This window comes from Sinocyclocheilus grahami, unplaced genomic scaffold, assembly GCF_001515645.1.
Source record: "Sinocyclocheilus grahami isolate Dianchi unplaced genomic scaffold, SAMN03320097.WGS_v1.1 scaffold918.1, whole genome shotgun sequence".
Classification (NCBI taxonomy): Eukaryota; Metazoa; Chordata; class Actinopteri; order Cypriniformes; family Cyprinidae; genus Sinocyclocheilus; species Sinocyclocheilus grahami.
This window is the reverse complement of record NW_015506097.1, coordinates 418,275-431,926: the sequence shown is the minus strand read 5'-3', so window position 1 is coordinate 431,926 and position 13,652 is coordinate 418,275. Positions and strand designations below refer to the sequence as shown.

The following is a 13,652-nucleotide window of genomic DNA, read 5'->3' as shown; positions in this document are numbered from 1 at the left end:
ATAGAATGAAATTTAAGTTATGTAAAAACTATATATCACACTCGTAATCATGCTGTTAGACTCTATATCAGCAGGCTGTGGTTATCTGTGGTCTCATACCTGATCTAGATTGATCTAGAGTCTAACGCAAAATTCACATTACAAGGATGGCACAGATGCACTTCTGAAAGTAGCTTTTATGTGTCTTTACATACTGTTTAATGCTGCATTGCTATACAGAGAATGTTGAGCAGGCACAGGCAGCCTTAACTCAGCTATTTAAAGACACCTTCACAGTGCTCTTGTTTGTGTGATTTTTCTCAAAGGGATAGTTCTCCCAAAAATGAAACTTTTGTCATCATTTACTCACCCTCAAGTTGTTACAAACCGGTATGAGTTTCTGTGTTCTGTTTAACACAAAAGTAGATTTTGAAGAATGTGTATTTATTCATACTATGAAAGTAAAATATATTTTGTGTACAGCAGAAAAAAAACCTCATGGAGATGTGGAATAACATAAGTGATAAAAAAAAGTTTCAGTTTTGGGTGAATTAACCCTTTAAGGGCCCGTTTTACTAACAGCTGGCGCCAGCGCAAACCGTCTTTTGGTGGTAAAATAGTACGATCAGTTTTTACTAAAGACGCACAGTGAAGAATTAGCGCTGAAAAGGCGTGGATAGTTATTTTTGCGCCTGACCTTACTGAATATGCATTTGTAGGAGTTTCCCTTTCAGACGCAAAATTTATAGGAGGAGAGTATTCAAATGAATCATGCAATATGTTTTACTAACATTTGTGCTCGTCAAATTACTGGCATTTGCGCCATTATTTGACGCCCCAAAAAAGCATGTCTTAAACTATTTTGCGCTTGAAATGGCTGCAATTATTGTTGCTGGAGGAGGCACTGCAGAGAACATAGAGCGTGTGGTAGAAGGGAGATTTTTTCCACATGTATTAATTTATTTGGAATGCCAGAAGAACACATTGTCCGAACATATTGTTTGCCAAGCCATGTTATTTTTAATTTGCTTCAGGAAATAAAAGATGACTTGGAACCCTCAACTAGGAGTCTCGCAATACCAGGTCTATCAAAACTTCTGGCAACCCTTCATTTTTTGGCCTCCAGTTCTTTTCAACGTAGCCTACTGTGGCTTATTTATTCTTTATTTGCGCTGTTCGTGGTATATTGCATTGGTCGATATGTAAATTAGATGTTACATCTGTGTTCTTTAATTTGCGCATTGTTAGTAAATCAGCCACATAAATTTCCACACCCATCTGCGCTGTTTTGGAATGGCTGCAATTATTGTTGCTGGAGGAGGCACCGCAGAGAACATAGAGCGTGTGGTAGAAGGGAGATTTTTCCCGCATGTATTAATTTATTTGGAATGCCAGAAGAACACATTGTCCGAACATATTGTTTGCCAAGCCATGTTATTTTTAATTTGCTTCAGGAAATAAAAGATGACTTGGAACCCTCAACTAGGAGTCTCGCAATACCAGGTCTATCAAAACTTCTGGCAACCCTTCATTTTTTGGCCTCCAGTTCTTTTCAACGTAGCCTACTGTGGCTTATTTATTCTTTATTTGCTCTGTTCGTGGTATATTGCATTGGTCGATATGTAAATTAGATGTTGCATCTGTGTTCTTTAATTTGCGCAGTTAGTAAATCGGCCACATAAATTTCCACACCCATCTGCGCTGTTTTGGAATTGCGCTCTGGTGCTAATTTGCCCCGTTTAGTAAAACTGCCCCTAAGTGCGTGTTGGTGTGCTTGTCAGTACATCATGTAAAATATTACAATTTGGCATGAAAATACAGAGCAGGATTTTCTCACCAGAAGAAATATCTGGAAGATCCTAGGCTCTCTTCTCTATCTTGCAATATGCGATTATCTGTTGAGTCTATCCATCCCTGACACCCCTGGGTATAATATACCTTAGCAATCTAAAATTAACAAAGAAAAGGAACAGTTAAATTCAGACATTAACATAAGACGACGACATTTCCTACTTCAGTGTTCAAAATATAATTAAAATCTCACTTGTTATTATTTACCTATTGAAACAAAGTGAACAGAGACATTTTTTATGGTTTTGTGGGTTCCTTATATTATTCTAATTAAATCACATTATAAAAAATATTAAACATAAATCATTCCAAATAGCAAACAAATCAAAACAGTAGCCTACTACATTATACCAAGATTATGACTTCACATAAACACAGTACAACTACTTAACAAATATTTTAAACCAATTTTTTAGTGTACTTAATATTTTCATTTTCACAAACTGTTATGTACAGTGTAAATACAATGCAAACTGTTTTAACTTTTCAAATGTGATTATATGTTTGTGCTTTTGGAAGTGGATCTTTAATTAGCCTTATTATTTTGCATTTAAGCCTCTTTTTGAGCATAAAATGTAATTACATTCTGAAAATGTAATTGTTGCCAATTATTTAGTTGTGTTATCAATTATGCATATCGATTCGGGGTGTACTTTCTCCCAAGTGGTATAGTTAAGACGTATGGGGTTTTGACTGGAACTTTTATTAACGTTAGAAATTATGTAAAATCCAGCATCCTGTTCAGACCCTATTATATAGTACATACAAACAGTATTTATTTTATTTAACAAGAACGGGTATTATGTGACTATACCTTGAAACCGATAATGGTGTATTTTGATAATTGATGATAATAATGCTCTGCTCTCTTCCATGTTCAGTTCTTCATGTCTGAAGTAGCGGCGCGTGTAATCAGTGTAGGTCACAGCGCCCTATAACCACTACATGATTGCTCTGGTAACCAGCAACTTTCCAGAGATAAAGCGTTTCATTTCTGTGTGTTTCGAAGTGTTTTAATTTTACACTGTAGTTTCCAGACGAAAGGACATGTAGTTTTGAATAAAAAGGCGACACACCTTCACTCAGAGTGGATGCGAAACCGGATGAGGCTCCGCTGGTCTTCAAGACGAGCGCGTTGGCCAACTATCTGAAATATATGTAACATTTCCCCCAAAACTGTCGAGACGAACAGAAAATGTAAGGAAACTGTTTTTTTATAGGTTTAAAATTGATCGGCTTCAGAGCGCTCGTGTCGTTAGTCAAGTCGAGAGTGCAGATAACGGATTAAAATATCAGTCGACAGGCGAGATGTAAACATACTCGTAGGAAAAACAGCAATATTACTGTGTCAGGGCTTAAAGACACTTTGTAACAAAACAACATAACGCACACATATTAATTTACTGCTGTATCATCTGTCGCAGTTGCACCGATCGACCGTTGGAATTAAAATTTTTAACCCAACTGGTTGCGTTATAGAAATAACCCAATAAACATAGGAGTAACCCAACAAAACGACCCAACATGTTAACCCAGATATTGGGTACAGTAGGTGCTTTCACTCTTACAGCACAAGCTCCTGTCATCAGCCGTTTGCTTACCTTGATTCGTTGACCACAAAATATCACCTTTAGACTTTGAGCGGCCCGTTTCTTCATGAAAGAGTGATCGATGAACAGCTTGTGCATGTGATGACAGGTTTCGCTGTTACTCAGACTCAGTATTAAATCTGTCAGAGCTGTGGCTGACGTGTGTGCGTGTGTGCGTGTGTGTGTGTGTGTGCGTGTGTGTGTTTTGGAATTGCGCTCTGGTGCTAATTTGCCCTGTTTAGTAAAACTTTCCCTAAGTGTGTGTTGGTGTGCTTGTCAGTACATAATGTAAAATATTACAATTTGGCATAAAAATACAGAGCAGGATTTTCTCACCAGAAGAAATATCAGGAAGATCCTATACTGTCTTCTCTATCTTGCAATATGCGATTATCTGTTGAGTCTATCCATCCCTGACACCCCTGGGTATAATATACCTTAGCAATCTAAAATTAACAAAGAAAAGGAACAGGTAAATTCAAACATTAACATAAGACGATGACATTTCCTACTTTCAGTGTTAAAAAATATTATTAAAATCTCACTTGTTATTATTTACCAATTGAAACAAAGTGAACGGAGACATTTTTTATGGTTTTGTGGGTTCCATTTAATTTTAAACCGTTTTTAATACAGGACACCAAAAATCACATTATGAAAAATATTAAACATAAATCATTCCAAATAGCAAACAAATCAAAACAGTAGCCTACTACATTATACCAAGATTATGACTTCACATAAACACAGTACAACTACTTAACAAATATTTTAAACCAATTTTTTAGTGTACTTAATATTTTCATTTTCACAAACTGTTATGTACAGTGTAAATACAATGCAAACTGTTTTAACTTTTCAAATGTGATTATATGTTTGTGCTTTTGGAAGTGGATCTTTAATTAGCCTTATTATTTTGCATTTAAGCCTCTTTTTGAGCATAAAATGTAATTACATTCTGAAAATGTAATTGTTGCATGTCCAATTATTTAGTTGTATTATCATTTATCCATATCGATTCGGGGTGTACTTTCTCCCAAGTGGTATAGTTAAGACGTATGGGGTTTTGACAGTGGAACTTTTATTAACATTAGAAATTGTGTAAAATCCAGCATCCTGTTCAGACCCTATTATATAGTACATACAAACAGTATTTATTTTATTTAACAAGAACGGGTATTATGTGACTATACCTTGAAACCGATAATGGTGTATTTTGATAATTGATGATAATAATGCTCTGCTCTCTTCCATGTTCAGTTCTTCATGTCTGAAGTAGCGGCGCGTGTAATCAGTGTAGGTCACAGCGCCCTATAACCACTACATGATTGCTCTGGTAACCAGCAACTTTCCAGAGATAAAGCGTTTCATTTCTGTGTGTTTCGAAGTGTTTTAATTTTACACTGTAGTTTCCAGACGAAAGGACACGTAGTTTTGAATAAAAAGGCGACACACCTTCACTCAGAGTGGATGTGAAACCGGATGAGGCTCCGCTGGTCTTCAAGACGAGCGCGTTGGCCAACTATCTGAAATATATGTAACATTTCCCCCAAAACTGTCGAGACGAACAGAAAATGTAAGGAAACTGTTTTTTTATAGGTTTAAAATTGATCGGCTTCAGAGCGCTCGTGTCGTTAGTCAAGTCGAGAGTGCAGATAACGGATTAAAATATCAGTCGACAGGCGAGATGTAAACATACTCGTAGGAAAAACAGCAATATTACTGTGTCAGGGCTTAAAGACACTTTGTAACAAAACAAAACAACATAACGCACACATATTAATTTACTGCTGTATCATCTGTCGCAGTTGCACCGATCGACCGTTGGAATTAAAATTTTTAACCCAACTGGTTGCGTTATAGAAATAACCCAATAAACATAGGAGTAACCCAACAAAACGACCCAACATGTTAACCCAGATATTGGGTACAGTAGGTGCTTTCACTCTTACAGCACAAGCTCCTGTCATCAGCCGTTTGCTTACCTTGATTCGTTGACCACAAAATATCACCTTTAGACTTTGAGCGGCCCGTTTCTTCATGAAAGAGTGATCGATGAACAGCTTGTGCATGTGATGACAGGTTTCGCTGTTACTCAGACTCAGTATTAAATCTGTCAGAGCTGTGGCTGACGTGTGTGCGTGTGTGCGTGTGTGTGTGTGTGTGCGTGTGTGCGTGTGTGTGTGTGTGAGAGGGTTTGTGTGTGTGTGTGTGTGTGAGAGGGTTTGTTTGTGTGTGTGTGTGTGTGAGAGGGTTTGTTTGTGTGTGTGGTTTTTTACTTTTAAGCTAACTAGCTTCTTTACTGTTCTGCTCAGGAACTCCTATCAATAAGCGACCGGTGCTGGGCTACAGGAACCTGAATCTTTTTAAACTCTACCGGCTGGTGCATAAGCTCGGAGGATTTGACAATGTGAGTTTTATTTGTGATCCTCCCCGTAGAGCTGAACGCTGGCACAGTCTGCAGTAGCTTTGACTCGACGTGTTCCTCCCTGTGTTTCAGATCGAGATCGGATCTGTCTGGAAGCAGGTGTATCAGGATCTGGGCATCCCCGTGCTCAACTCCGCAGCCGGTTACAACGTCAAATGCACCTACAGAAAGTACGTACATCCTTCATCAGCCCCTTTCCCAGGGAGACAATGACAGCGACAGTAAACCGCAAGCTGCTCTTAGTTATTGTAAAAAAGCTTGCAAAGAACAAGCACTGAATGCATCTGTTCTGTCTGTTAGCGCAGAGCTGTTGCAAAAACTGGCACACGTCTTCTATCCAGAGTTATCGTTGTTGTTGTTTACTACTATTAAAACAGTTTTATTAATTGAATTAAAGCTGTAAATATTAGATGAAAACCTTCAGTTCAGTTATTTGCCAAGGCAACATTTATAATTTTTGTTTAGTTTAAGAAGCACTTAAAAAACTGATAAAAATAAAAATAAAATAATAAAACAAACAATAAAAATATAAATACAAATATTAGATGGAAAAAACATATAATTTTTGTTTAGTTTAAGTTGAAGCACTGATTACTATCTATCTATCTATATATATAGATATATATATTGATTACTAATATATATAATAAAAATATAAACATTAGATGAAAAACTTAAGTTCAGTTATTTGCCAAGGCAACAAACTTTTGTTTTGTTTAGTTCAACTTGAAGCACTAATTACTAAATAGACGTAAAATAAAAACTACAACTGATAATAGTAAAAATTATATTTAAAAAAAATTATAATAATAAAAATACTGTTTAAAAAGTATAAAATTACAACAACAAAAAAAAACCTAAATCTAAATATTTGATGAAAAACTAAAAAGTTTAGTTATTTGCCAAGGCAACATATATAATTTTCATTTCGATTAAGTTGAAGTACTAATTACTAACAAGACATAAAATAAAAACTAAAACTGATAATAATAAAAATTATAAAAAATAAAATAATACGAAAAATAATAAAATTACCAAAAAATTTAATTACAAATATAAAAAAGGAAAAAATTAAATAATTAAAAAAATGAATTAAACCTAAATACTAACATTACTAATAGTAAAAATGACAAAAGTGCAAAAGTAAATTACTAAATGTAACAAACTAAAATGAAAACTGAAAGTATAAAAGTAAAAGCCATTTAAAAATATTAATAAAAACGGCAATAGTATATAAATAATACTAAAACAACACTGCCTCTCTCAAAGCCTTTAGCACCAGCAGCAGTTCACAGTTTCATGCTCATTTTAGCTTGTAATTTTTAACCAAATTGCTCAATTTGCATTCTGGTTGAGTTATTAGTGACACAGCTGTTAGCAGTTAGGTGTTTAATGGTGCAGTGATGATAAGTTGACGACGGTCTTAATTTCGTTGACTAATTTAAATTTCGAACGACATTTTTTTTCACAGACGATAACAAACTAAAACTCTTTTTGAATGACAAAAACTATTACGTAAATCTATTGACATTTTCGTCAACGATTAAAAACAAGATGAAAATGTTAGGGAGGGACGATTTAGGAAGAGATTCATTCAGAAGGAATCTGCTGCGGAGGTTAGATGCTTACATATGAACCGGCGGGACATAAGCTAACATACACTTGCTGCACGTCGCATAAAACGTAAAAAAATGTCAATATGTGGGAGTAAGAGAAGAGCAGACATATGGATAAATCTGACGACGCAAGAGAGAACTCATTTCGGTCCGGTTTTCTGAGCGCAGACACTGAAGCATACACACACAGAAAGCGCCTCTCACAGTACTCTTTCGCAACGCATGAACGGAGAAATACACACAAAATGATGTCGAATTGTCTGTTTTGACGAGTATTCACGTAAACACCGTTGATCACGTCTTAAGTGAAGGTAAACAGTAGGGAGAACGTGTATCAGTACATTTTCTGAGATCAAAGCTGTATTTTCAGCATCATTACTCCAGTCTTCAGTGTCCACATGATCTTCAGAAATCATTCTAATATGCTGATTTGCTGCTCATAAAACATTATTATTATTATTAATATTTAAAACAGTTGAGTAAATTTTTTCAGGATTCTTTGATGAATAGAAAGATCCAAAGATCAGCATTTATGTGAAATAAAAAGCTTTTGTAACATTATACACTATACCATTTAAAAGCTTGTAGTCAGTATAATGTGTGTTATATTTTATAAATATATACAAATTCCATTTATATTTATATTTAATTTACACTTGTTTTAACTATTTATACTTTTAATCAACTAAAAATAGTGACTCTAACTTTACAGTTTTTTTATTTACTTTTTGTAATATATATATATATAAGTGTGTGTGTGTGTGTGTGTGTGTGTTTCACTCACAAGCTATTTTCATGTGTAATGACTGCATAGATGGATAAAATGTATTTAGTTAGTGTTCATGTCATGTGATCATGTTTTTTATTAATGTAATCAGTAACAGTATTTTTATTTTATTTTTTATTATGTAGGTTCAGTTGATAATTATCTAAAACTTATTGTCACCATGTTGTTAGCTACTTTTTGCTAGCAACTTTATAGTGTAACTAAGTACTTTCTCACCGTTCCAAAGCTGCTGTAAGCAGTATACACTACATACAGTGCAGGAAACAGTACACTACTATTGCATTTGAAGCACAGCCGCTATCTTCCGCTGTTTATTTAGTCTCTCAGCAGGGTTCTCTGACCTCATGTATATTCATAAGGCATGCTTTTTTCCCAAAACAAGCTGCTGAAACAAAAACCATGATGCATTTACAAATGTATCTAAATCAGAGTTTAATTAGGGTCAAATAATATTAATTGCAAAAGCATATTATTGAAGATGAGGTGTTATTTGATCTCAGGAGGAGAACGCAGAATCCACGGCACCTTGTGAAGATAAAGTGGACATCAGCAGTGTAAATGAGGAGGAGGAGGAGGAGGAGGAGGAGGAGGAGGAGGAGGAGGAGGAGGAGGAGGAGGAGGAGGAGGAGGAGGAGGAGGAGGAGGAGGAGGAGGAGGAGGAGGAGGAGGAGGAGGAGGAGGAGGAGGAGGAGGAGGAGGAGGAGGAGGAGGAGGATTATTATTATTATTAATATTTAAAACAGTTGAGTAAATTTTTTCAGGATTCTTTGATGAATAGAAAGATCCAAAGATCAGCATTTATGTGAAATAAAAAGCTTTTGTAACATTATACACTATACCATTTAAAAGCTTGTAGTCAGTATAATGTGTGTTATATTTTATAAATATATACAAATTCCATTTATATTTATATTTAATTTACACTTGTTTTAACTATTTATACTTTTAATCAACTAAAAATAGTGACTCTAACTTTACAGTTTTTTTATTTACTTTTTGTAATATATATATATATATATATATAAGTGTGTGTGTGTGTGTGTGTGTGTGTTTCACTCACAAGCTATTTTCATGTGTAATGACTGCATAGATGGATAAAATGTATTTAGTTAGTGTTCATGTCATGTGATCATGTTTTTTATTAATGTAATCAGTAACAGTATTTTTATTTTATTTTTTATTATGTAGGTTCAGTTGATAATTATCTAAAACTTATTGTCACCATGTTGTTAGCTACTTTTTGCTAGCAACTTTATAGTGTAACTAAGTACTTTCTCACCGTTCCAAAGCTGCTGTAAGCAGTATACACTACATACAGTGCAGGAAACAGTACACTACTATTGCATTTGAAGCACAGCCGCTATCTTCCGCTGTTTATTTAGTCTCTCAGCAGGGTTCTCTGACCTCATGTATATTCATAAGGCATGCTTTTTTCCCAAAACAAGCTGCTGAAACAAAAACCATGATGCATTTACAAATGTATCTAAATCAGAGTTTAATTAGGGTCAAATAATATTAATTGCAAAAGCATATTATTGAAGATGAGGTGTTATTTGATCTCAGGAGGAGAACGCAGAATCCACGGCACCTTGTGAAGATAAAGTGGACATCAGCAGTGTAAATGAGGAGGAGGAGGAGGAGGAGGAGGAGGATAACCACGCTGATGAAGAGGAGAGCGATACGAAAGAGGAGGCCAGAGAATGCGTCCCGACAGTGCAGAGTCCCGTCACTGAGAGCGTGGAGGAGAAACCATGCGAGGAACCCGACGACAAAGATCTGTCAGGGTAGGTGCAACCTGAATCCACCTCACTTCCTGTCTGAGCATCAGTGCTTCCTGAGCTTCAGGGCATGGCTCTGTGGATCTCTGAAGGAGATTATCATGGGAGAGAGAGAGAAACGGAGACAATAATGAGATCAGTGCTTGAGAGGTGAAGATGGAGAGATTCTGAAAGTGCAGAAATAAGAGATGAGGGAAAAAAGAGGGATGAAGAGTCAAGTCACCTTTATATACATATATGCTCTGCAAGGAGGAATGGCAGAGGATTCCCAAATCCAGGTGTGAAAAACTTGTTGCCTCTTTCCCAAAAAGACTCATGGCTGTATTCGATCAAAAGGGTGCTTCTACTAAATACTGAGCAAAGGGTCTGAATACTTAGGACCATGTGATATTTCAGTTTTTCTTTTTTAATAAATCTGCAAAAATGTCAACAATTCTGTGTTTTTCTGTCAATATGGGGTGCTGTGTGTACATTAATGAGGAAAAAAAATGAACTTAAATGATTTTAGCAAATGGCTGCAATATAACAAAGAGTGAAAAATTTAAAGGGGTCTGAATACTTTCCGTACCCACTGTATGTGTGTGTGTCAAATGTCGATAAGATGTCCGCATAAAAATAAATGTACAAAAGTGATTATATGCCCATAGAAAGCACATTAAACGTAAGTAAAGTGTCTACTTTTAAGGTTTCAAATAAATTTTTGGAGAATAAAATGTAAAAATTTGGTTGAAATAATGTTACAGTCATTCAGTGAAACACAATATTTATGTAAAAATTCAGACAACATGCTTATTCTGACGTGTACATATTAAAATATATAAAAGAATAAGGGAGCATATAACATTTTATTGTGTTTTAAATGAGTAAAAATTCTTACTGGCAAATGGGCAAAACCTAGGATCGTGGCACATTTAAAAAATGTAAAATGACAACTAATTAGTATTTGGGGTCAAAGTAATTAGTCTTTTAAAATGTCATAAATTTACTTTTGTTGTAAATATGCCTGACAAGATTGTTACACTGAATGAGTTTTAGTGGATCTCTTCTGTAAATCGGGGGAAATGTATGATATTTATTTTTTGCTCAGAAAAACAAAAACAAAATTGCAATTAAATTAAACCGAAAACTTTTTACATTTTTAAAAGCAGTATTACACTTATTGTTTTTATGCTTAAACCATTTTTCTTAAGTCCTTGACCCATATATATATATGGGTTAGGGTTAGGTTAGGGTTAGGATCTTACTGAATAGAAATATATATATATTAATTAGGGGTGCAACGGTTCTCTGTAAAAAATCGAATCGTACGGTTCTCCACACACGGTTCGGCATACACTAGGACCGTGGTTCAACTTAAATCTGACAATGGATCTGTAATATGGTTTGTTAGAGTTCAGCTAATGCATGTTTCTGTTGATGGATACAAATTCTGGCTTCCCAATACATTACAACAAGAGCGATGAGAGAGAGAAAAAAATACTTGGACAAACCAGTCACTCTTTAATCAATGCGAGTGCTGTGTGCTGGAATAACTGTAATTTATGCCGTCATCACGTGTTGATAACACAGATTAGATCTGTGTTTAAACTAAACTCATTTAAGCCTTGCCAGTTTAAATATTAAAGAACTCGCGCGCGCAGTGAGAAGATCTGTGTGTGCGCTCATCTGAAGCGCGTGAACCCGCATCTCAGAACGAGTGCAAATATTAAGCTCTCTGTGAAGTATTGTGTTTGAATGGACAAATTCACACAAAAATTGTCAAAATGCCCGTCTTGGTGAGTAACCTAGCAGACATAGCCGGCTGAACATACAGTATCAGTGCACTGGATCAGTGCGTTCTCTTAAAGTGACAGCACTTTAACGGAACACGGAAATCACTCACTGCTCTGGATTGAATAAGTTTTGTAACTTTAATAAGGATTAAAAAGTTTTTGAACAGTAAGATTTTTAATGTTTTTTTTTTTTAAAGAATTCTCTTCAGCTTCCAAAGCCTGCATTTATTTGATCCAAAATACAGAAAAAAGCAGTAATACTGTGAAATATTTTTACTATTTAAAATAAGTGTTTTCTATGTGAATATATATTCAAATGTAATTTATTTCTGAGATCAAAGCTGTATTTTCAGCATCATTGCTCCAGTCTTCAATGTCACACGGTCCTTCAGAAATCATTCTAATATGCTGAATTGGTGCTCATAAAACATTTATTATTATCATTAATATTTAAAACTGTTGAGTAAATTTTTTCAGGATTCTTTGATGAATAGAAAGATCCAAAGATCAGCATTTATCTGAAATAAAAAGCTTTTGTAACATTATACACTATACCATTCCAAAGCTTGGAGTCAGTATAATTTTTTTAAATTATTATTATTTTTTTTTTTTATAGATATTAATGCTTTCGTTTAGCAAGGATACTTTAAATTGATCAAAAGTGATGATAAAGACATTTATAATGTTACAAAAGATTTCGGTTTCAGATGAATGCTGTTCTTTTGAACTTTCTGTTCATCAAAGAAACCTCAAAAAATTCTACTCAGCTGTTTTTAACATAATAATAGTAATAATAAATGTTTCTAGAGCAGCAGAGCAGCATATTAGAATGATTTCTGAAGATCATGTGACACTGAAGACTGGAGGAATGATGCTGAAAATACAGCTGCGGATCACAGGAATAAATTACAGTTTAACAGATATTACAATAGATAGCACAATATAACTGCTTTTTCTGTATTTCTGATCAAATAAATGCAGGCTAGGTGAGCAAAAGAGACTTCTTTAAAAAACTTAAAAAATCTTAATGCTCAAAACATTTTGACTGGTAGTGTATATCGCTTTAAACAATACAGAGTGTTTGGAAGCAGCTTCACAGAAATAAATGATGCAAACTTCAAATATGAGACAAATTCTGCTGTGAAGCCGCTCTAAAGACATTATTCAGCTCCGTTCAGTAACTATGAAGTTCATCAATCACAAAACGAGTTCAATTCAGCTATAAGCAGATCTACAGAAGACAAAACTGAGGAAGACTGAGTGAGAAACATGCAGAAAATTAGAGTTGTTGTTAGGGATGGCTCGGTTACGATCATGAAAGCACTTCATAATTGTATGAGCTTAGTTCTTGTGAAAATATCTCACTGATTTTATTTGTGGATGTTGTCTGGATGAGATGCTGAAGCCAAGCATGATGGTCTTTAGGAAACTGCACGTTGGCCGAAGCTTTCGCTCTTTTTAGCTTGCTTTCTCTCTCTCTTCCCCTTTTTTCAGCAGCAGGTTGTTACACCTTGAAAATGCATCAGCCAAAAAAAACTCAGTTCTTATTTTCCGTTGCGCTGGACAGTTTATTTGTCTTTTGAAATCGTTTTATTTAAGTATCAGTATCGTCTGAATCAATTCCTGTGAATTTTCTACAATATAACACATCACAGCTGTTATATCACAGTGACGGAAAAAGACCATAGTTACATTTCATCAGATTGAATTTCTTTACGATAAGATTCAAAACCTGGTACACAATGTTTTTTTAAAGATGTCTCTTGTGCTCACCAAGGCTGCATTTATGTGATCAAAAATACAGTAAAAATTGTGAAATATTATTTCAATTTAAAATAACTGTTTTGTGATT

General features: G+C 34.9%; 1 protein-coding gene across 1 annotated transcript in view; it reads left to right on the top strand.

Annotated features, from left to right (window-relative positions):
• Positions 1 to 13,652, top strand: part of LOC107564240 (AT-rich interactive domain-containing protein 4B-like) — a gene marked incomplete at its 5' end in the record, with an annotated part of 40,423 nt that overhangs the window by 11,659 nt on the left and 15,112 nt on the right. Inside the window, 4 exons of the mRNA XM_016249254.1 lie at positions 4,680 to 4,719; positions 5,735 to 5,829; positions 5,920 to 6,057; positions 9,814 to 10,034. Of these exons, the coding sequence (XP_016104740.1) occupies positions 4,680 to 4,719; positions 5,735 to 5,829; positions 5,920 to 6,057; positions 9,814 to 10,034 (494 nt within the window). The remainder of the gene's footprint in view (positions 1 to 4,679; positions 4,720 to 5,734; positions 5,830 to 5,919; positions 6,058 to 9,813; positions 10,035 to 13,652) is intronic.